This window comes from Manis javanica, chromosome 17 (genome assembly GCF_040802235.1).
Source record: "Manis javanica isolate MJ-LG chromosome 17, MJ_LKY, whole genome shotgun sequence".
NCBI classification, from domain to species: Eukaryota; Metazoa; Chordata; class Mammalia; order Pholidota; family Manidae; genus Manis; species Manis javanica.
Genome location: NC_133172.1, coordinates 2547243 through 2570577, shown reverse-complemented (window position 1 = coordinate 2570577; position 23335 = coordinate 2547243). Strand labels below are relative to the sequence as shown.

The window sequence follows — 23335 nt, the reverse complement described above, 5'->3', positions numbered from 1 at the left end:
TGGTTTGCGTCTTTGGGCCAACCACTTATATGTGGGACACTGTCCCTAAAGGAAGGGAAGCAGGGGTTACCCTAGTGGCGAGTTGCTGAAATCTAGAATCCCGGCTCCGCCACTTGTTCACTGTAAGTCACCCCGCCCCTCCCCTCGTCTGGAAAATGCTTATCCTGAAAGTCACGGGTTGACGGGTGGGTTGGGGTGGAGGTCGGTGCGGTGGGGGAGTTTGGGAGCTAGTGGGCCCAGGATGCTGACGCGGCCCTCTCGCGAAACCCGGCGCCAATGGGAATTGCTGGGCTTCCCTCACCGCCCCGCGGGCGCTCAGGTTGCTTAGCAACCAGGGAGAGTGCAGGCTGGCGCTTCCCCCGGCGGCCAGGTAAGTCCTCCCTCGCCCGGCCGTCGTCTGCTCGCGTTCTGCACCCCACCCGGAAGGGTCCCCGCCGGCCCGGGTCCCTCCATCGCCCACGCCCAGCCCCTCCCCCACCCGCGCCAGGAAGCCTGGCAACAGCAGCTAAGGCCGAAGGCAGGTCCCGCCCCCTCCGCACGCGAGTCTACGTCACTTCCGCCGGCGACCCCTCCGCGACCCTGCTGCTCCCACTCCTAGTCCCAGGACCGAGGCACCCGCGGAGGTGCATGCAGCTCCTCGCTGGGGCGGGGCGACCGGGGCGGGGCTGGTGGTGCCGGGCCAGGGCCAGGAGCTGGTCCCCTGGCCGCGGGGCAGCTTGGTCGACCCCCAGGGCTTCTGGGAGGGACCCCCTAGCGCATGGTGTCGGCGTCCACGGACGCGCGGGGGCCTCCCGGGAGGCGGGAAAGCTGGCTACGTAGAGGGACTGCCTCGGACCGCGCTTGGAGGCCCGGAGCGCCCTCAGGGTCCTTATCTGAGACATGCTGCAGCTGGCCCCCACGCCTGGGCGCTTCGGGCACGAGGGGCGCCCTCCTGACGGTGACCTCCTTTTCGCCAGGTACAGGCCTGCTCCTCGGGGGCGTGGGAGCCCGGGGGCTGCCATGGCCCCCGGCCACCTGTCGGTGCGGGAGATGCGGGAAGATGAGAAACCCCTGGTGCTGGAGATGCTGAAGGTGAGAAGCAGGGAGGGGCCGCAGTGCATCTGGGGGTGCAGGGGCTTGTCGAGGGCTCAGCCACCTGCCTTTTCCTCCTGAGCGACTTACTCCTGGCTTGGTGCCTTCTCTCCCTAGTGCTTCCCTCCTACCCCTGGGGTCAGGAAGGTTGCAGCAGCTGGAGGACTGTGGGCCGAACGCATCACCAATTCTCTGCCTGTCTCCCCACTTCAGCCTGCCCTGCGCCAGCCCACCTGAGAGCTGACCTTGCCTGCTACCCCAAGCCCTTGCAAGCAGAGTCCTGGGGCGGGGGGGCAGCCCCAGCTCCTGTGGTCCAGAGGCGCCCCCACTGTGGCCTGCAGCAGTCTCTGTCCTGTTCTGGCCTCCGCCATCCTTGGTGCCTCGTTCCTGTGCACCTCCCCTCAGAACTGAGTGACTGCACAGCAGGCTCAGGGTGCCTAGAGCAGATGCAGTGCCTGCCCCTGCACCCGCACCCCCCGCCCCGTCTCCAGCCCATCACAGTGCCTTCCTTTCTTATTTGGGAGCTCCCGCCGCAGCTGGTCTGCCCCTCTCATTGTCCCTGGTGCCCATGGGGCCCTAGTATGATGGAAGACTGAGGCTCCCCATCCTGACTGCCCATCCTGCCCACAGGCTGGTGTGAAGGACACAGAGAACCGCGTGGCCCTTCATGCACTGACGCGGCCGCCGGCCCTGCTTCTCCTGGCAGCAGTCAGCAGTGGCCTGCGCTTCGTCCTGGCCTCCTTCGCCCTGGCCCTCCTCCTGCCTGTGTTCCTGGCTGTGGCAGCCATGAAGCTAGGCCTGCGGGCCCGGTGGGGCTCGCTGCCTCCCCCGGGAGGCCTGGGGGGCCCCTGGGTGGCAGTACAAGGCCCCGGGGATGTGTGCGGGGTCCTGGCCTTGGCCCCAGGCTCCAGTGCTGGGGACGGAGCCCGAGTGTCCCGCCTCTCTGTTTCTCGCTGGCACCGCCGCAGAGGCGTGGGCAGGCGGCTGCTGGCTTTTGCTGAATCCCAGGCACAAGCTTGGGCAGGAGGCATGGGGGAGCCCCATGTGAGGCTGGTGGTCCCTGTGTCTGTGGCCTCTTGGGGCATGGCAGGGATGCTGGAAGGCTGTGGCTACCAGGCTGTGGGGAGCTGGGGCTGCATGGGCTGTGCACTGGTGAGGGAGTTCAGCAAGGACCTGTGACCCCAGACCCAGGGTGGGGAGGGAAACCCACGCTTAGCGAGCACCTACTGTGTGCAGGCGCCTTCACAGCCTCCCTCCGAGAACCCCTGGCCCACTTAGGGCCCAGAAACCTAGACCCGCAGAGGGCAGGAGGCCCCACTGCAGCCTGATGCCTGTCCATATTGTTTGAACTTTTCAGAGAGGTCAGTCTGTCCAAACCCCTCCCTCAGATTCTGTCTGCACTGAGAAATCTCACTGGCCCATCTGTGCTTCGGATCTGGGAGAGATGCAGGGAGAGGAGAGGAGGCCGGGCAAGCATGCCCACCCCCAGCTTAGGTCCCCAAAATGGGGACAAGCGCCCCCCACAGCCATGGGGTGGTGAGGAGGGCATGGGCACAGAGCTGCCCAGGCCAGACCAGGGAAGGTGCCCCCAGAGGTTCTGTGGCCAGACCCATCTGATTTTTTACTCATGATTGTTAATAAAGCCTGAAACTGCTGTGTGCCAACTCCCTCTCTCTGATGTCTTTTCCAGTCTTGAAACCACCCCCCCACCCCATCTGGCTTCTTCCCTGAGTTGACATTAATTGGTGGGGGTGCTGGACCAGGAGAAGGGGAGCGATGAGCTCATGCATTTCCACTCCTTGCCAGCTCTCTGACTCACGGTCCCCATTACAGAATTTTTTCCTCCTCACAGCTGTCTGGTGCAGGGTGAGTGTGAGTGTGCAAGTGTGTGTGTGGGTGGGGTGGGGGAAGAGACTCCTCTCCCCCCAAAATCTCGACCCTTGGTCCTTCTGTCCCCCACCCCAGTTCACCATGGGGACATGGAAATTCACCCTCCCTCAGCTGGGGGCCTGGTGACTACATTCGGCCCCACCAGGGGAGCTGGGGGAATGTGTCTCCTTTCCCAATCCGGGAAGTCCTTCCTGGTATCTGGCTGCAAGCCCTCTTGCTGCTGAATGGGAGCCCCAGTTGTGCCGGGTCCCTAACCCTGGCGGCTGATTTGAATCCACCCTGGGGCCCCCCTCCCTGGTTAACGAGAGGAGGCAGGTGGGTGGCACCCCACTCTTGCATCCTCCCCCCTCACCCACCCGTCTGGTCCCTCCCCTGCAGCCTGCTGTCCCCCTGTGCGTCTCTAAGCACGGGCGTGCCTGGCCGCCCTGTGTGGGTGTTTGCAGTTAGACACCCTCCCTCCTGCCCACCACTCCCCGCTTCCCCAGGCCTCAGCCGCTGGCCAGCCCCCTCCCCGCCCCCCTCCGGTCCCTTGCTGCCTCCTGGGCAGGCAGCCTCTCTTCCTCCTGGCAAAGCGTCCAGCTCCTGCCTGCCCCTCCCTGGGTCCAGGGCGCCTCCGGCAGGCGCTTCCCTCGCGCCCGCCCTCCAGTGGTGCGGTGGCCTCGAACACCTCCTCCCCTCTCCTGCTTGCGTCCCCTTTCGCCCAGTCCCTGCCCTGGAATCTGCAAACATGAGGGGCTTGGCCTGCCTCCTTGGTGAGTGACCCCTTCTCCTTGGGGACTCGGGCCCCACCCTCTGACCCTGAGCTAGTCCACTTGAACCACTGAGACTTCCTTGGTGCCTGGAGAACAGGACATCTGGGTCTCCCTGCTTGACCCCCCAGGGACCCAGCCTTCTGCACCCCAGTGCAACCCATAGCAGCCCCCAGAGACCTACCTGCTCCTCACCCCAGCCCTGACTCTCTGTGTCAGGCCACACACCATTCGCTGTTTAACCAGACGTCTGGGGGAGCACAGGGTCTGGCCCCCAGCCCTGACCTGAGACGTCTTGGGGCCCCGCCCGCCTATGTCAGGGACCTCAGTCTTGCCTGGCCCTTGGCCTAGAGTCCTGCTTCCCAGAGGTGGGGTTTCTGGCTCAGAGGTGTGAGGAGTGAGTGAGTGAGTGAGTGAGTGAGTGAGTGAGTGAGTGAGTGAGTGTGTGTGTGTGTGTGTGTGTGTGTGTGTGTGTGTGTGTGTATTGGGGATCCAAGACAAGGAGGAGTGTGTGTATGTCAGGGATCCAAGACAAGGGGCCTGTGCTGGAGAAGGGACTTGCTCGGGCCACCTCTCACTGTGTCCCATCCCACAACCTCCCTTCTAGTGGCTCTGATGGGGATCCAGGCTGTTGGTAAGTAGCCCCAAACACTCCTCTGTGGCCTTGTCCAGCTCAAACCCACCCGATGCCTGGCCTCACCCTCCCCTGGGACCCTGGCCACCACCCCATCTGTCTGTGACCTCGGGCACTGCTCTGTCCGGGACCACCGAGCAGGCAGCCCCCTGCTTCCTGCGGGGTTCGTGTCAGCGCCCAGGGGCCAGGGTCCCCAGCAGCATTCATGATGGCCGGCCGGCCGGCCACGCCCCATGGGGCAGACCCCAGCCTGTCCCTCCCCCAACTCCAGGGGCTTGGAGTATCAGAGTCTTTCCTCCGTGCCCGCAGAACGGCTGCGTCTGACTGACGGCCCCCACGGGTGTGCCGGCCGGCTGGAGGTGTGGCACGGCGGGCGCTGGGGCACCGTGTGCGACGACGGCTGGGACCTGCGGGACGCGGCCGTGGCCTGCCGGGAGCTGGGCTGCGGGGGCGCGCTGGCCGCGCCTGGGGGCGCCTTCTTCGGGGAGGGGGTGGGGCCTGTGTGGCTGACCGAGCTGGCCTGCCGGGGCGGCGAGGGGCGGCTGAACCTCTGCCCCCACCGCGGCTGGAAGGCTCACATCTGCTCCCACGAGGAGGACGCTGGCGTCGTGTGCGCAGGTGAGGGGCCTCCTACCCTCCCGGGAGGCCTCCCTCACAGACGACCCAGGGACCCCCATCCTCAGCCCAGCAACTCTGGGGGCCTAGACGTCCAGACACCCTGATACCCCTCCAAAACCAAGTTTTCCTCTGCACCCGGGGGTCCCAGCGCTGGCCTCTCGGGCCCCCCAGCTTCTGTGTTGTCCCACAGCTCAGCGTGTGGCCGGTTCCAGGGACAGGGAACCCCCTTCAGTCCTGGATGGGGACCCCTGGCCGGGGCTCACTGGGGAGCTGAGTGCCAGCTCTGAGGAGCCCCCAGCCATGCACGGTGAGCCCCTTCGCTCCCTCCTTCTTCCGCTGTCGCGGGGGTGGGGGGCCGTCCACACTCCTAGGAGACGGACAGGTTCCCCACCCATCTCGCTCTCCACCCGGAGGCCCTGTCATGCTGCTCAGACCCTCAGGGGCCCTCAGGAGCTGTGGCTCGGCTGTCCAGGTGGGAGGAGGACCGAGCAGCCCTCACCCCCTCTGCTGCCTTCTCTCCCAGCCACTCGCCCCCAGAATGGCTCCCGGAAGAAGAGCCCCCGGCCGCCCAAGCAGCCAAAGTCCACCCGGGGCCCCATACTAACAGCTGGAGCCGCCCGCCAGGGTAAGTCCCCTGTGGGCCCCTCTGCAAGTCTGGATGGGGTGGGACCCTAGGCCGGCCCGGACCAAACTGGGGACCCCCAGGTGCCCTCCTTTTAACTTGTGGCCATGGCTTGGCTCCAGTGTGGCTGCATTCTTGGGGGCTCAGTTAGCCCCCCGTCTCCCTGCCCCACCCCAAGTCAGGAGGCCCGGGACCCACGCTGCCCGCCCCTCAGATCCTGGCTCTCCCCTTAACGGACCAGCTCACAAGCAGACCTAAGACCGCTGTCCCGGGCCTCAGTTTACCCAGATGGACACGGGGGTGTTTAAATTGCTTACCCCACGTTGCCTCACTCAAGGCGTTCATCGTCCCCCCAGAGCGGCTACGCCTGGTCTCGGGCCCCCACGGCTGCGCAGGCCGGCTGGAGGTGTGGCACGGCGGGCGCTGGGGCACCGTGTGTGACGATGGCTGGGACCTGCGGGATGCGGCCGTGGCCTGCCGGGAGCTGGGCTGTGGGGGTGCGCTGGCTGCCCCCGGAGGGGCCAGATTTGGGCCAGGCTCGGGGCCTGTGTGGATGGATGACGTGGGGTGTGGCGGCGGAGAGCAAGCCCTGCGGGACTGTCCCCGAAGTCCCTGGGGCCGGAGCAACTGTGACCACAGTGAGGATGCCGGGCTGGTTTGCACAGGTAGGTTCCCACCCCCAGGAGCTGTGCAGGGCTCGGCTGGTCCGTGAGCCTCTCAGGCCACCGCCTCCTTCCGCCCAAGAGGCGCAGAGCGCAGCTGCCCCAGGGTGGGTGGGCGCTGTGGCTGCAGGGCGGTGGCTGTGGGGCTGCGGGTGAAGTGGGAGCCTACGGGGTCTCCGGGGGGCAGAGTCGCCCAGGCAGGGGCGGGAGAACCTGAAGTCAGTGCCCAGGGGAAGAGAAGCTGGTCCCCCAGTCCCTCCCAGGGCGCAGTGGGCAGAGACCCGCAGAACAGGTGGGGCGGGAGCGGCCCTCTGTGTGCCTGGGTGGGAAGCACACGGGGGCACAAGGGGGCCTCTGGAGCCCCACTCAGGAGAGGTGAGTGGAGACTCCGGGGAGGGCCCTGCTGCTGGGGAGGCTTGAGGCCTGTGGCAAGCCCTGTTGAGGTGAGGGCCTGGCGCCTGGACCTCCTAGCTGCCAGCAGCGCCCGGAAGGGCGCTTCTCCTCCTGGGGGCCTGTCCGCCTGGCAGTGGTGTGTTCTCTCCTGGAGTGCTGACTGGGACCCCCACCTTGGGGTAGAGATAGACCCCACGTCCCCGACGGTGACACCCTTACCCCAGACAGACTCGACACAAACGTGTCCCCAGCCAGCAGGAGGCTGACATCTGGGTTGGTGGTTCTCACCTGGGGGCAGCTCTCCCTCCAGCCCCCAGGGACGTTGGGCTGAGTCTGTAGACGGTTTTGTGGGTCCCGTTCTGTGGGTGCTGCTTGCATCTGGAAGGGGGGCCCAGGGGTGCTTCAGGCCATCCCACTGCACGCAGGATGGCCCCCACCCCGGAGAATGGCCTGTCCCCTGCTGTCTGGCCCTGGGACAGTGGCTGGGGAGCCAGGCTGGAGAGGTGGCAGCGGATGGCAGGGCTGCTGTCCCCTGCGCTGGCCGTGGGGAGGCAGAGCCGTGGGCTGCCGGGCTCTGGGTGAGGGACTTCCTATCTCAGAGCCTTTTTCTCAGTTGCAAACAAGATGGTTTTCCACCACCACCCACCCCACAACCAGCCAGTGCCCTGCCCGCCCTGGGCTCCTGCTCACGGCCCACACCTGCTTACCCACCAGTCCCCATCTCTCTGGTCTCCCCTCTCCCCATGTGCAGGCCTGGCCCCCCGGCTGCGCCTGGCTGATGGCCCCCACGGGTGTGCCGGCCGGCTGGAGGTGTGGCACGGCGGGCGCTGGGGCTCCGTGTGTGACGATGGCTGGGACCTGCGGGATGCGACCGTGGCCTGCCGGGAGCTGGGCTGTGGGGGCGCACTGGCTGCCCCTGGGGGCGCCTTCTTTGGGGAGGGGGCCGGACCCATCCTCCTGGATGACCTTCGCTGTCGGGGAAACGAGACCACCTTGCGATTCTGCCCCTCACGGCACTGGGGCCAGCACGACTGTCACCACCGGGAGGACGCTGGTGCTGTGTGTGACGGTGAGGGGCTGCGGCAGGTGTGCAGGTGGGGGGGTCCTGTGTGGCTTCCTGATGCATACCCCACACGCCTGCCCTCCCTCCATCCCCTCTGCCCCCTTGCCTGACCAGCCCCCCATCCCTGAAACCTTGGCCTGCGTTGGGGCCCTGGGACGGAGGATGTGGGGTCCTGACTGCCTCTTTCCCTTCCCCAGGCATGCCCCTCGGGTATGTCCCTCCCACGGCCCCAGCGGTGGACAGTGACAGCTCCCTGCCCAGGGAGGCATCATCCCAGGCCGCGGCCCCCACGGCAAGCCCGACCCCGCAGACCGCAGACGGCTCACTTCCCCCCACCTCCCCTGTGGCCCCTCGGGAGCTGGGACCAGAAGTGGGTGAGTGTGCTCTGCTCCCCAAGGAAGCAGGCTCCAACTGCTGTTCCCTGTCCCCAGCCAGCCCCCAGGGCCCTTGCTCCCTGCCCACACTGTCTCTTTGGGGACAGGGAGAAGGATGGCATTGGGGAGCTCAGAGCCGGCACCTGGCAGGGCCTGTGCTGGTTCAAGCTTGGCCGACTTGAGACTCATAACGGTTCTTGAAGGCTGACTCCTCCTCACATATACTGAAGGGACCGGACCCACGATGGCTGTCGTTTTAGAAAACAGGCTTTGTTATCATTCAGTGAGGGGAGGCCAGCAGGCCAGGGGATGGTGGCCCTTGATTTGTCACAGTTCCCGAGAGGAGGGGTGCACCTCACCTCTCAGGGCCCCTGGGGCAGCCCAGGGTCAGTCTGGAGGCAGAGGGAGGGGAAATGTGGGCCGGGGCCTGGACTGTGGGGTCCCTGGGAAGGACGGGCAAGGTGGGGCAAGCAGGCTGAGGGTCACTGGTTTGAACCATCTCAGCAGGCTCTGGGGTGAGGGGGCTGCTTCTGGGCGTCCAGCACCCACCCTGGGCTGGTGAGGGCCGTGTGAGGGGCCCACGGAGGAAGTGTGTGTGAGCTCTGCTTTGGCTGGCTTGCTTGTCAGAGGCGTGCTCCCGGAGGCTCCTGTCCCTGGGGGTGGCTAGCCTGGGAAGGGCGGGCGCTCCAGGGTCAGCACAGCCCCAACATGTCAGAGCATCAGGAGTACAGAACACTAGTCCATGATTATTCTGCTTCCCAAAGAAATAGGGCGTGATGGCTGAAGCTGTTCCCGCAGGGCTGGCAGAGGCTGGGAAAGGTGGGAGCCTGTTCTCCGCCGGAGGCCGCTTTCCCTTTACTGGCGCAGGTGTGACAGGGCTGTGCCATGTACCGTGTCCTCAGTGGTCACACCCACAGCCCCTCCATGCCGTGGGTGGTCAGGCTCCACCCCCAGGCCCTCAGAGGCCACACCCCCAGCCACCACCCTCCCTGAGTCTGACTCGGGGACCTCGTGTCAGTGGCATTGCACGCTAGCTGTCGCTTGGGGACTGGCTTGTGTCCGTGAGCTCAATGCTGTCCCCTTCATCCGTGTGGCAGTATGGGATGTGTCAGAACCTCCATCCTTTTCAAGGCTGAATAATACTTCATCTCCCATGCAGACCTCATTTTGCGTGTCCCTTCACCCACCCATGGACAGGCAGGCTGTTTCCATCCTTTGGCCGCTGCTCTGAACACTGGTGTCCAAGGATCTGTTTGAACACCTGTTTTCACTTTATTTTGGGAATATCCCCAGGAGTGGAATTTCTGGATCATACAGTAATTCTATGTTTAGCTTTTCGAGGAACCACCAGACTGGGCCTGACCCTGTCCCCAGTGCCCGGGGTGGACAACACCTCCGCTCCAGTCCAGTCTGTGCTGGCATCCGGGATGGGAGGAGGGATGCGTTTGGGAAGCCCCAATGGCCAGATGGGTGGATGAATGGAGGAAAGGTGGGGAAGGTGGAGGAAGGCACAGGGCCAGATGGCTTCCCCAACGCTCTAATTCCCCTGGTCTCTTCCATCCCAGGGGCCCCCCAGCTGCGCCTGGTGGCCGGGCCCAGCAGGTGCTCAGGCCGGCTGGAGGTATGGCATGGCGGGCGCTGGGGGACGGTGTGTGACGACAACTGGGACTTGCGGGACTCGGCCGTGGTCTGCCGGGAGCTGGGCTGCGGGGCACCTCAGCAGCCAGACCCTGTGGCTGGCCGCTTCGGCTGGGGCGCTGGCCCTATCTGGCTGGACGACGTGGGGTGCATGGGGTCTGAGGCTTCGCTCTCCGACTGCCCTGCTGCTCCCTGGGGGAAACACAACTGTGCTCACAATGAGGACGTTGGCATCACCTGCACTGGTAAGCAGGCTCTAGCGGTCCACTGGATCTGGGAGGGCTTCCTGGAGGAGGGAGCGGGAACCAGCATCTGCATGACATCTGCTGAGCCTCTGGCTCTAAAGCCCAGCCCTGTGCTGGCTGTTGTCACACATGAGACTGAATTCACACCCCATGGTAAATCCAGGGATGTAATGCCCGTTTGACTGAAGAAGATGCTGGGCACAGAGAGGTAAGTGACTTGCCTAAGGTCACATGGCAGCTGAGTGTCAGAACTGGGATTCTTTCCCTTCCTCCTCTTCCCAAGAATCAAGAAAGCCTCCCACACAGAGGGGAGCCTTATCCTCCCCAGGAGGAAGGAAGTGGATGTAGGAATGCTGGGAGACGGAGAGAGGCCAAAGCGAGGGCCAGCCCAGTTGTGTCTGTTGTTCATGAGCCACGTTTACTGAGTGCCGGACATGGAGCAGTGCCAGGCTCACGTGGCAATGAACCTGGCCTTCCAGAGGCTCATGGCTCACGGAGAGGGGGAGACACCCCGACAGGTCGTTGCCGGCCTGTGTAACCCCATATGATTTGGGAGGTCCCCAAAACCACCCTCAGCTTCTATACTTTTATGAGAAGGACTCACAACAAATCAGAAAAGCCGTCCTACTCAGGATTATGGTTTATCGCAGTGAAAGGACACAGATTAAAATCAGCAGAGGAAAGAGGTGCAGCAACGATGTGTGATGAACCACGTGAGGCGCTGCCAGCGAGGGAGGCGTGGTCACGAGATGCGGCTGGCTGCCTCCTGGCTGTCCATAAGTCACACTGTTGCACTATCTGGGTGGTGCTGGGGGCCCCCTGGGAAACACGCCCATCAGGCAGGGTTTCCCAAGGGCTTAGAGATCAGCCCCGGGCTCTGGGGGGCAAGGTGGACCCTTCCTGCATAGGTGCTGCTCAGACACACATGAGGGCAAGCGCTGGCCCAAGGACACTCACCCATTCCGCCCAAAGCTGAGGCCTGTCCCCTTCCCCTCTCCTCCTGAGGGCCACGGGAGCCACACAGGGTTCAAGCTGGGGGGTGGCCTGTCAGACCTGGTGCCTTTCTGACAGGTGGTGAGTGCTGGACTGGGAGTAAGGGAGCACCCCCAGGAGGTGCAGGAGGAGAGGGTGCAGCCGGGGAGCTGGAGAGGACGGGTCGGGCATGGGAGGGGCAAGGGGTCCGCCTCATCATGACTCTAAGTGCCAAGGCTGCCGGATGGTGTTGGGTTTGGCTGGCAAAGGGTCCCCAGGCTCTGGCGTGCTGCTTGGGTCCGGCAGATGCTCAGTGAGTGTCTGTGCCATGAATGAATGGGACGTGATGGGGCATGCGAGAGAGGAGGGGCCTGGTTGCACGTCATTGCATCACCGCATCTGCCGTCTTCCTTGTCCTCCCCTCCCTCCCCCCAGGGACCCCCGGCCTGGACCCCATCTCAGACCCCTTCAGTTGGAGCTGGACCCCTGGCCTGGGTAGAAGTCCTGCTGCCTGGCTCCCAGGGGAGCTGGCCACCAAGCCCTCTGAAAGGCTGACCCCCGGTGTTTCCGGGAAAACCACTACCAAGGCCCCAGGGAAAACGCCCAAGACAGCCAGGAAGTGGGTGACCAAAACCGCTAAGAAGCCGGCCACTCAGTCCCCAGCGACACCCACCACCAAACACTCCAGGGGCCCAGGCACCCAGAGTCCCCTGAGACCGACCTCAAGGACCACCACAGCCCTGACCACGGAGGCCCCCCACAGGCCGACATTACACTCCACAGCAACTCGGACTCCACGGGCCCCCCGAGAACAGACCTCTAAGACTGTGGCCACCCTGACCACCCTAGGCCCCCGAGAAATGACCTCTGAGGCCACCATGAAGCAAATCCCTCTGGCCTCCACAGAGCCCTCTGAGATCCCAGCAGAAGGCTCTCCAGAGCCTGACAGTGACCTGACCCCTTCCCCCAATGGGAGCACCGCTGGGGGACCAGGTGAGTGGAGGGATGGTGAAGGGGGAGGCTGACCCCTCCTGACCCCTCCTGACCTGGAGCCTTCCACCAGCAGGCCCATTCCGGGTTCGTCTGGCTGATGGGCCCAACCGGTGTGCTGGCCGGCTGGAAGTGTGGTATGCTGGACGCTGGGGGACAGTGTGTGATGACAACTGGGACCTGCGAGATGGCACCGTGACTTGCTGGGAGCTGGGCTGTGGAAAGGTCCGGCCTCGTGTGGGAAAGACCCACTACGGCCCTGGGGCTGGGCCCATCTGGCTCGATGACGTGAACTGCAAGGGGAGTGAGGCCTCCCTGAGCGACTGCCCTGCCAGGGCGTGGGGGCAGCACAATTGTGACCACGAAGAGGATGTGGGGCTCACCTGCACAGGTACCTGGGACAGTGGGGTGGGTGCACCCAGAGCTGCTCTAGATTACAGAAGGGGCATTGGGAGCAGCCATAATGACCTCTGAGATGGGGGGGCTCCACCCTTGCCCACCTTTCCCCCAAGGCCTTGCCGATGAGGAGGATTACCCGCCCTGGACCTGGGACCCCACCTCGGGAGAGGACCTGGCCAAGGGGACCACAGCTGCAGGGATGCCTGGACACATGCTCTCCTGGGGCACCACCAAGAGCCCAGGGCCCCCCTCCCCAGCACCACGGCACCTTCCTGGCACAGGTGAGGGGCACCACGGTGGGGGGGAACCTCCATAATCCTCTGCACACCTCCTCCCTGCAGGGCTTCCCAAAAGAGCCGTCTAAACAAGCGGGCCTGGGCCTTGGAGACCCAGACAGGGTTCCCTGGGCTCCCGGGACCCCCAGAACCTTCCCTCCTTGGGCTCCAGAGCCTGGAGAATGAGACCCCTGAGCATCAGACCAGGTTCAGCAAAGCCTGAGCCCACAATCCTTCCGCCAATCGGCTGGGGCCTCCGGAATTGCGGTGAGAACAGGAGGCTGTGCCCCCTGGGCCCCACTGGCTGAGGCCCACCCTGTCACCACGGGGTCATCATCCCACCCAGGCCCCTCTACCCCTCCCTCGCAGCTCACGCCTGGCCCGGGTGGGGCTGGACCCGGAATCTCTCCCTGGCCCGTCTGTCCTGGACGGGCCCCAGGCCACCCGGCCCTTGCACCACCTGCCCTGTTCTCTCCACACCCCTCTTGGCTCCCTGTGGCCCAGCCACAAGCCTGCCTGTCGCAGTCACCTCTTCACATTCTCTCCGAAGTCCCGATGCTGCCTTTGTCGCTCTGCCCCCTTCTGCCTGTCCCCTTGCGAGGGACTCGCCCTTCTGTGCCCCCTGGGGAACCCCGCGTGCCCTTTCCCGCCTTTTTTAGCTCAGCACGCACGCGCACTTTGTGGTCCTGGGCGAGGGGCGGGGCGGAGGATGGGGCGGGCTCCGTCGGGCTCGCCTCCGGTGACGTCACATCACAGGCGCTCTGAGCCTCCCGATTGGCCGGCTGGCCCATTCCCGCAGTGGTAAAAGCCGGGAAGCCCTGCGGTCTTCGGGCAGCGGCGGGACTCAGAGCGTGTCTTCGCATCCGGAGGTGGGGCAGTAGGAGCGGGCATCGGGGGCGCCGTGATCCGGTGGAGGCCCCGGGTGTGAGGAGGCCCCGTCCATCCCAGAGGTGGTGTCCGCCGGCGTAGCCCCGGATTCCGGGGCCTTTGTTCCCCTGCCCGGCCCGATGCGCCCCCTTGTGGCGGAGACGGCCGGCGCGGTGCCGGCGGGCCGCCCCTCGGGGAGTCCCTGTCAGTGGGGGCTGTCCCGTGCACAACCTTAACCGTGGGAAGACGTGGCGGGAGGGGCGGGAATTCCTAGCCTCATTAGCAAGGTGACCTTGAGAAAAGCAGCTCTGCCTCTTGGAGCGTCAGTTTCTTCCTCTGAAAACAGCGCTCCGGGGTTCCTGGAAAGACGCGAGGTGCTCCCCCTCTGTGCTAGGCATGCGTGATTCCAGCTGGTTAATGTCCTGTTGTTACGCCCCCGTTTCAGTTGGGGGAAAAAAAATGAGGCTCAGAAGTTAAACTGCAACTCAGGAGCCGCGACTGAGATCCATTTTAAACGACTTAGCGCACATTTTGCTCACTGGATTGGGAAAGATGACTGCATTACTGAACTAACTCCAAGCGTGAGTTCTGGAATCCAGCTCCCTGGGTCCAGCTGTGGCTCCAGGGGGATTAGAGCTAGTGACCCCAGGTCCTCGTCCAGTGAGCAAAATGTTTGTGAAATCGTTTAAAACCTCAAACCATTGATTGTTGGCGTTATTTATTGTAAATGAACAACAGCTGTAGCATCCTGCCACAGAATTATTTCTAGTAGAGCAATCAGAAGAAACCTCCCAGAGGAGGTGTCCCAGCAGGGAAGGAATTCCTAGAGGAGCAAAGTCTGGAGTTAAGACGATCCCATCTCCAGTTCAGGGCATTGTCATCTCTGCCAGACAGTGAGCTCTGTCACGTGCTTAACTGTTCCTACTGCTGCCAGAACAAATCACGACACATTTAGTGGCTTAAAACAACACAAACTCATTACTGGGCAGTTCTGTAGGTCCAAAGTCCAACAGGGGTCTTATAGCACCAAAATCAAGGTGTGGGCCGGGCTGTGCTCCCTCTGGACCTCCAGGGGGAATCTGCTCCCGTGACTTCTCCAGCTTCTGGAGGGCCCCTGCCTCTCTCTCGGCTCCCGGGCTGTTCCCGCACCCCCAAAGCCAACACCGTTGTAGCTCTGACCTTTCTGTCCTCACATCCTTCTCTCTTACTACAGCTGGGAAGGGTTCTCTTAATTCTAAGAATTTATGTGATTAAAGTGGAGATCTCTCACCTCAAGATCAGGACACATCTTTAATCACGTCCACAAAATCCCTGTTGCTACATAAGGTTCTGGGGACAAGGGCCTGGTCATCTCTGGAGGAGCATTATTCTGTCGACCACCGGCTCTGTGTTGTAGAGGCTTTTTACATATTAATGAATGAATGAATGAGACTACAGTGTAAGTCTAGAAAGAGTGTACAGGAGATGAAGCTGGAGGCTTATGAAGTTTGGATGATTTTCACGTTCCAGTTCGTTGGAGCAGTGTTTCTTGAGGCTTCCTGGATGATGGAATTTCGAATTTGTGTGGCAGGTGCAAGTACTAACCCTTGGGAGCATAGTGGTGAGCAGAGCAAGGGGTGGGATAAGGGAGGCTGAGCTGCAATTAAAAATAGGGTGATCAAGAGATGCCTTTCTAAGAAAATGTCATTTAAGTGATGACCTCAAAGGGGAGAGGAAGAGAACCACTCAGTTGTCTGGGTGGAGAGTGTTCCTTATGGATGGAACAGCACATGCAAAGTCCTGAGGTGGGGATGTGCTTAGCTGGTGGAAGAAACCGCAGTGAGGGCTGAAGTGGGGAGGTTGATGGGGACCAGGGCAGGAGATGAGGGCTGCGGTCCATTGTCAAGACGTTGGCTGTGATGGGGAGCTTGAAGGGAGCTGGAGCATTCGAGGGGAGCTGCGCGTGCAAAGGCCCTGTGATGGGACCTCGGGAGAACAGCAAGGATGCCAGTGTGGCTGTACTGGAGTGCCCCAGGCATGGGGAGAGCAATGGATGGCAAGGCCAGTCTGGGTTTTATTCTCTGTGCGATGAGAAGCCCTTGGCGGAGCGTCATAAGCTAGGAAGGACATGGTCACACCTGCATTTCCCAGGCAGGTGCTCAGGATGCTGCATGGGGAATGGATGTGGGAGCAATAGTGTAGGGAGACCAGAAGGCCTTGGAGAGGGGACAGTGGCTTCCATCAGGGTGGCAGCAGAGACAGATTCTGCATATATCTAGTTCCTATGGGACTTGAGCTGATGTGTTGGGTTGGGGGTGAGGCCGGGAGACAGGGGATGGGGACCTGCCTTTTACTGGATCAGGGAGCAGCGTGGGGTGGGCACACAAGATCCAGAGCAGGAGTGTCAGGAGCTCCATTAGTGATATGTTTGACATACCCAAGTGGAGACATTAGACATGCAATCCTGGAGCTTCAAGCACACCTGGGCTGCAGCTATCAATTGACAGGATTGAATTTGAAGCTGTGGGAATGGATGAGGCTCTGCAGATAGAGAGCTGTGTCTAAAGGGGTTCCCACACCCACCTGGGAAGGTGGGATTTGGGGTAACTGCACGGTATGACTGCATGAAGCCATGCAGAGGGGAGGGGAGTCCAGGATCGCATGCAAGATTAAACTTAGAGGTTGGATGATAATAACAGTTAAATAGCTAATGTTCGTTGACTACTCTCCATGTGCCAGGTATACTGTTTGTGCATCACCTGGCTTCACTCACTTCCTCCCTTGGAGCCTTAGGAGACCAGCACTGTCATCACACCCATTTCACAGATAAGGACCCTGAGGTACAGAGAGATCAGGGCAGCAAAGGGCAGAGCTTGGATCGAAACTCCAGGATTCACCCTCAACGTTCCAGCCACTGAGCCTGGGAAGGAGCATGACAGAATTAGCTCTGAAGAACCCAGCCAGCTTAGAGCAGGGCATGAACTCGTCTGGGGAAGAGGGGAGTGGCCTTTGAATCAGGTCCAGAAGGATGAGTAACCGCTCACCAGGGAAGGAGTGAGGTAAGCCCCTCTCTGTACAGAGGGAATGAGTTCCCGGCTGAGAACCAGGTGGACCTGTCTGGCTCTGAAACCTAAAGCTGCTCCTTGGCTGTGTGACCTTGGGAAAGTTCTTTGCCCTCTCTGGCCTCCACGTGGTCATCCATAGTGAAACTGCAGCTTCCTCACGCACCCTCTCCCCATCGGACTGCCAAAAAGTAAAGCGTCTGATGTGGGGTAAAGGGGGGCGTAGGAGGCAGGAAGTGCGCCTAGGTGGACGCAGTTTGGCAGCATCTAGGGAGACGCGTCCGCCTTCCACCCGGCAACTCCACAAACAGGTGTCGAGGAATCCTTGCTCATGAGCCCGAGGACACAGGTACGCGGTGTTCATTGCAGCCTTTTTTGTAACAGCAGCACATCGGCCACAGCCTGACCGGCCCCTCACAGACGTACAGATGAGTCAACGGTTGTATTTTCATACAACAGGATAATACACAAAGGTTAAAAAGAAGGAACTAGAGCGGCACATATTTCATTCAAAAGAAAGCTTATCACGTGCCAGGCCCTGTGACTCTGCAGAGCAGATGCCATCGGATACCCATCTTGCAGGTGAGGAAACAGCCACGGAGAAGGCGAAGTGACTTGCTCACGCGGCCAGAAAGAGGCACAGCCAGAAAGGCAGCTAAGGAGGGGCGTGTACGGCGTCTGTGGGTACGCACATGGCCTTAAACTGCTGTAGAAAGCTGGATTATGGAGAAACAGCAGGGCAGCAGAGCACACGACGTGCGCAGCCGAGGCGTGAGGGCGGGCTTGGGGATGAGGAGCTGGATTTCAGGCGAGTGCTCATCTGATGAAGAAAAGGGATGTGATTGGGGCTCGCAGGAGCTGCACTGCAACGCCGCTGCTTTAAAAAAAGGTACATTTTAATGACAAGATGGAGTCGATCACACACTAATGGGCCACGAGCATGTGGCCGTATCTCAGTGCATTTCAGGTGCACAGAGCCCTGAGGACTATGCCTGCAGCTGGTAGGAAGGAAGGCAGCTTCCGTCCTCCTAAACCCAGAGCTGGGAAAGAAAGCTTTAGTGAGTCACTGCTAATGAGTTCTTCCTATAAACTTTTTTCCATCTTTTAGTTTTTAATTAATAGCACCGCTAATGGCTTTTAAAATTCCTAATGAGTGCGGCCATCAGGTAGGATTTCCCAGTTATCCTCTTCAGGGTTTTAACTGGTGATGCAGGGGAAAGGCATTTGATCAAGAACAGTTGGTCATCTGGGGGCATGGCTGAGGTGCCCACAGTGCCGGGCATCAGAGAGGAGACTGAGCAAGGGATTTCTGCGGTGGGCCAGCCAGCCACTGACGGTAAGGCCACAGCGACAAGCATACCTGCTGCTTCAGACCCTGACCTTTTTCTTGTCTTTGTGTGCGCGGTGGGGAAATGTCTTTACAGGCTCGCGTGGGTAGAAAAGTAAGGGGAAGGGATTTTGGCGGGATCAGCCTGGGCACAGGCTTAACGGCAGGTAAGGTAGATGGGATGCCTCAGGGTCGGAAGGAGGCGTGGTAAGAGATGCTGCTAGGTGCGGGGCTGGGGCCACTCAAGAGGGAAGGTGGAGAGCGTGGACTCCCCGGTCCCACAGCCTGTTGAACATGCTAACAACCACTGAACTGTGTGCTTTAGGTGAATTGGAAGGAATGTGAATTGTCTCAACGAAGCTATGGTTACTACAATGGTGTTTTATATCAGCCAGTCTAGAAGGCTGAATTAATCTTCCTGTTCTCCCCACATAAAATGATACATGTATGCACTGATGTGTATATATGTTGCAAATGTGTATGTTACCTAAAATTGTCAGGTAGAGATTATCCCAGTGTATTCAGCCAGAAAATTGGGGAAAATATTATATAAATGTTCGAGGTAGTTAATTAATAAAGATATTATAGGTTTGTTTGTTTTCTGGAGAAAAATGATGAGCATGGGCAGGAAACTGAAATAATAACGGTCCTTGTTTGATAAGCTAGTTTAGTTCTAGTTTCTGTTCTTGCCAGCTGAGAGCATCCCGACTGAATGCCTGTGAGGTCACGGAGGCGACTGAGGTGCTGGTCCAGGGGGGCCAGAGCTGGGCCCCACAGCAGCGGAGGGTCAGAATCAAGGGAAGAGAGAACTCAGTTCTCCCCATATCTCCCAGGTGATGAGGACGGCCAGGAGCCTCCCTGGACATCAGACACGTCTTCCAGAGGGACCCTGACCCAGAGGACCCCCGCCGCAGGCATACCTGGACCCACTCTTACCACTGGCAGCACCAGGAGCCCAGGCCATCCCTCGCCAGTTCCAAGGGTCCGCGGGGACACAGGTGAGGCATGTGGCTGGGGCAAGGGTGTAGAGACGGACTCCCAATTCCCCAGTGGTAACCCAATTCTGACTACAGAGGGACCCAACAGAAATACATCCTTAAACAAGGGATTATTATCTACATCAGTGGTCCTCAACCGGGGGTGATTGGCAATGTCTGAAGACATTTCACATTGTCACAACTGGGAGCAGGGAGGCTACTGGCACCTATGGGGATGATACACATCCTCCATAGCACAGGACAGCCTTCCCAACAATGAATATTCCAGCCCCAAGTGTGGGCATTTCAACAGTGTCCAGGCTGAGGACCCCTAACCCATACTGAGCAAGTCCCTCTGACAAATCAGTAAGAAAATGTGATGGGAAACCCTACAAGAGAGTGGGTACAAGTTACAAAAAGGCGATTCAGAGAAGGGGGGCCCCATGAGCTGACGCAGATGCCCAGAAATGTTCATACTAATAAGGAATCAGAAAAGTCTAATTAAAATGATGACAAGCATGGAAAAGAATTTGGAAGGTACTTGAAACCAAGCGTGGGTGAGGATGCAGGGAGATGGGCATACTCGCTGGACATTGCTCTGCAAAAAAACCAATCTAGCTGTATTTAGTGAAATTAAGCATGATTATACCTTATGACATAGCAATCCCGCGTCTAGATAGAGATTCCAGAGATGTTCATGCACAGGCTTATATGGGGACACATATGAGGATGGTCTTTGGAACAGTGTGGTATCAGGGTTTGGACACAAGTGTTCAACCAGAGAGTTACAAATAGGAGAAGTACAACGGGTGCACGTAGTGGAATGCTGTGCGATAGCTGAAACGATCATGAGCTGCGTACACAGCAATGTGGAGAGGTATGAATGACATAATTTTGAGGGAAAAAGAAGGAGACTTTCATTAACTTGCAAAAACTAAAATGCAAACACAAAAATACACATACCCTTATATCTTAATGTATATACGTATATTCATTCTGTCTTATATAGGGACACACCTATGTTTCAGGACATATGTCAAATACATTAGTGGAGGTACCTTTAGGAAGGTGAGGGGGATGGAGATCAGCGATAAAGAGAAGAAAAAATAACATGAGTGGACATTGCAGGGACAGCTGAAGAAAATGTGTGGAGAAGTATGATTAGTTTAGCTGCACCTTGGGTCTGAAGAATGACAAATCAATACCACTCTGAAAAGCAGCCTGGCTGGAGGCCAAGCCCTTTGCTTAACTGCTTCTCCAACGCAGCAAGCATGGAGGGGAAAGGGTAGCACCTCAAGTCCCACAGAACAGGTGGAATTCTCTAGAGCAGCTACCAACACAGGTGGCTATTTAAATTTAAACAAATCAAAAATGAAACATTCAGTTCCTTCCTCATTTTAAGGGCTCAGTAGCCACGTGACCAATGGCCACCATACTGGACAGCACAGAACATTCCGGTCACTGAGAAAAAGTGATATTTAATGGCCTGGACTCTGAATGCAGAGGATGTGGGTTCAGATCTTATCCCTGCCACTTGCGAACTGTTGTGCGAGCTCAGGCAAGAGGCCTATTCTCTTGGCATGATTTCCCTCATCTGTAAAAAGGGATGAAATCAACACTTACCTGGAGGCAGGGCCAGGAAAAGGGCGGGGCTTCTCTCTATTCGGGCCCCAAATTGAAGAGGGCGCCAAAACAGCCAGTAATGAAGGTTAACATTTTGATACAATAGTTTTAAAAATAAAAATGTGAAAAAAACCCCACAATGGACTGAATATCAAGATTTTAACCAAAGGCAGGACGCCACCGGACCCAATTCTGACCCTGTCCGACCCTGTCTTGGGTTAAAATTTTGACCTTTTGTGACTCGATTTTTTGCATTAATTTTGCTAAAAAATGTGGCATAGAAATACTTAGAGTGATTATCCTTCCGAAGCTTCCTGCACCCCCTTGCGCTCCTGCACCTCTGGCTTCTCCCACCCCCTCCATCGCAATGACACCCCAAGTCCCCCTCCTGCATCCCCGGCCCGCCCTGAGCGGAGGACGCCAGGTGGCGCCTGGAGACACCCGAGGAGGCGGGGCACCTGGGCGGGGCGAAGTCTGCCGGCGACACGTGATGTCACGAGGCTCTGCGCCCTCCCATTGGTCGGGGCGCTCCGCGGGCGGGCGGGGCGATGACCTCCCGCGGTCTCTCCTCAGGTTCCGCCCGGAGGCAGTGGCCGGAGCGCAGGCCGCGGCCCACAGCTGTCAGGACGGCACCCCACTCCCGGGCCCCAGCGCCCTCCGCCTCGCCGGCGCGTCCGGAACCTCCGCTGACCTCCGACTCCGCGCCGCGGCTGGTGCCCGACGCAGCTTCGACGCGGGAGGTGACCTCCGGCCCTCCTGACACTCTGCCGCCCAGCCCGGCCCAGGCCTTCTGGGTGAACTCTGACCTCACCTCCGCGACCCCCGGCCCCACGCTGACCACCTCTGACGCAGCCCCGGTTCCAGCGCTGACCTCTGGGCTCTCGCCCACCCCGCCCCCGACCGTGCCCAAAGAACTGACCTCTGAACCTTCTGCACCAGCGGCGGTGACCCAGGTGTCCCCTACCTCAAAACTGACCCCAGAGTCTGATGCCGCCCCAGACTTGGACTCAACACCACACCCCAACGCAGGCCCAGAACCTTCTGGCTCCCCAGGCCTCTCCACAAGCCCTCACGCCTCTGTCACCCGTCCCTCCACCACCACCGCTCACCCCACCACGGCCCTGCACTCTGTCACCACTGCTCACTCGACCCCGGCCACTAATCCCGCCATGACCTCTCACCTCACCATGACCCCTCACCCCACCACCACTGGTCACTCCACCACCGCTGGTCACCCCACCACCCCTGGTCATCCCACCACCCCTGGTTACCCCACCACCACTGGTCACCCCACCACGACCCCTCACCCCACCACGACCCCTCACCCCACCACCGCTGGTCACCCCGCCACAACCCCTCACCCCACCACGACCCCTCACCCAGCCACGACTCCTCACCCCATGACTCAAGACCCCACCCCAACCCCGATGACCACTATCAAGTCCGTTCAGACTTCCTTAGGAACAGAACTTCCCTCTCCCACTCCAGCCCCAACAGTCAAGCCCAGCCTGGACCCCTGGTTGACCTCATGGGCAGATGGGGCTGACCCTCATCTCCCTACATCCCCAGTGTTGAGCCCAGAGCCCTCTCCAGCCTCGGGGTCCAGCCCCTACGGGCCCTCTCCGGCCCCAGACACAGACACACCACCCACTGAGGACCTAACACCGCCTGGAAGCCAGAGCCCCAAAGTCACCCGTCCACCAACTCATACCCCACACTCAGCCTCTGATCCCACTGTGACCCCTGGTCTCCACCTCTCCCCTACGGGCCACCCCTTGGCTCAGCCTCCTCCTGACCACCTCACCATGGAGCCGACTCCTGGCCAGAGCCCAGGCCTCCTTGGTCCATGTGTGTCCCCAACGCCACCTGTAAAGGTCATGGCCTGTGAGCCGCCTGCCTTGGTGGAGCTGGTGGCTGCTGTGAGGGACGTGGGTGGCCAGCTGCAGAGGCTGATCCAGGCCCTGGAGCGGGACCAGCAGCAGCGCCAAGCCCTGGAACTGGGGCTGGCCAGGCTGGTGGAGGCTGCCCAGGGTCTGGGGCAGCTGGGTGACGTTGTGAAGAGACTGGCCGAGGTGGCCTGGCCCCCCACCACATCTGCACCAACTACCACCACCCCAGAGGAGGAAGAGAGGCCTCTGAGGGGAGATGTGTGACCCTATCTGGGATTTGAGGGGCTAAGACACTCCCAACCAAAAGAAGACCATCTTGTATCTAATTAAACACAAGATGTGAATGACATTTCTGAGGCCCGGGGAGCGCTGGAGAGATGGAATGGCGAGATGGACCTTGACTTGTGAACACCAGGTACCGTGCGCGGAGGTGAGGGGGATGATGTTGGTAACGGGTGGTGGTCATGCTGGCCATGGTGATCATTACAGTGACAACAGTGATGGTGGTGATGGCAGTGAAAGGATCGTGGTGACGGTGGTGGCTGTGGCGGAGATGATCAAGGTGGCAATGCTGAAGCCCCGTGAGAGCAGGGATCTTCGTTTTGTTCATGTGTATATGCCCAGCTTTAAAGCGGAGCCTGACACACAGTGCACGCGCCATGAACCTCTCTCGAATGAGCAGGTGTGTGATGATGATAATGACTGATACTTGCTGTATCCTTCCTTTGGGCCAGGCTGTGGGAGGGCTTTGCGCATGTGCCGCCGTCTGAGCTTCATAAGCCCCTGCTGAGGAGGACTCTTCCCCCAGCTCAGCAGACAAGGGGGAAGCTTGGGAGCCCGAAAGCCTAGTTTGAGTCCTCGTGGGCCTGAACCCGAGCCAGTTCCTTACGTTCTTGGTCTGAGATTTCCCAGCTGTGAAAGAGGGATCATAACAGCACACACCTCATGGCGTGGCTGTGACAGTTAACGGACACACAAATACACAGCGAGTGTGCTCAGCACAGGGCCTGGCTCTT

General features: G+C 60.2%; 2 protein-coding genes across 4 annotated transcripts; both read left to right on the top strand.

The window, feature by feature from the left end:
• The first annotated feature begins 235 nt into the window (after positions 1-235).
• NAT14 (N-acetyltransferase 14 (putative)) lies at positions 236-2725 on the top strand. 2 transcript variants are annotated; one of them, XM_017647190.3, is made up of 3 exons: positions 236-370; positions 957-1071; positions 1702-2725. In XM_017647190.3, exons 2-3 carry the CDS (start codon positions 1000-1002, stop codon positions 2248-2250), a joined length of 621 nt encoding a protein of 206 aa, XP_017502679.1. In that variant the 5' UTR covers positions 236-370; positions 957-999; the 3' UTR covers positions 2251-2725. The 2 variants fall into 2 exon arrangements, with proteins under 2 accessions (XP_017502679.1, XP_017502678.1); XM_017647189.3 differs by lacking the exon at positions 236-370 and adding an exon at positions 468-623.
• Positions 2726-2816: 91 nt separating this feature from the next.
• On the top strand, positions 2817-22668 carry SSC5D (scavenger receptor cysteine rich family member with 5 domains). 2 transcript variants are annotated; one of them, XM_073226834.1, is made up of 14 exons: positions 2817-3713; positions 4318-4344; positions 4654-4962; positions 5153-5269; positions 5486-5587; positions 5941-6249; positions 7391-7708; positions 7900-8076; positions 9642-9959; positions 11367-11924; positions 11995-12312; positions 12434-12601; positions 18664-18828; positions 21004-22668. In XM_073226834.1, the coding sequence occupies exons 1-14, from the start codon at positions 3689-3691 to the stop codon at positions 22581-22583; spliced, it is 4491 nt and encodes a 1496-aa protein (XP_073082935.1). In that variant the 5' UTR covers positions 2817-3688; the 3' UTR covers positions 22584-22668. The 2 variants fall into 2 exon arrangements, with proteins under 2 accessions (XP_073082935.1, XP_073082934.1); XM_073226833.1 differs by having other exon boundaries at positions 3001-3713; positions 11998-12312.
• The last annotated feature ends 667 nt before the right edge of the window (positions 22669-23335 follow it).

What these genes read in the sequence shown, in the direction of transcription:
- NAT14 (XM_017647190.3), top strand. Translation starts at nt 1,000, where the DNA reads ATGGCCCCCGGCCACCTGTCGGTGCGGGAGATGCGGGAAGATGAGAAA. An exon ending in TGGTGCTGGAGATGCTGAAG is followed by an intron (nt 1,072 to 1,701) that starts GTGAGAAGCAGG and finishes TCCTGCCCACAG; the next exon opens with GCTGGTGTGAAGGACACAGA.
- SSC5D (XM_073226834.1), top strand. Translation starts at nt 3,689, where the DNA reads ATGAGGGGCTTGGCCTGCCTCCTTG. An exon ending in AGCTGGAGCCGCCCGCCAGG is followed by an intron (nt 5,588 to 5,940) that starts GTAAGTCCCCTG and finishes TCGTCCCCCCAG; the next exon opens with AGCGGCTACGCCTGGTCTCG. An exon ending in GAGCACCGCTGGGGGACCAG is followed by an intron (nt 11,925 to 11,994) that starts GTGAGTGGAGGG and finishes GCCTTCCACCAG; the next exon opens with CAGGCCCATTCCGGGTTCGT.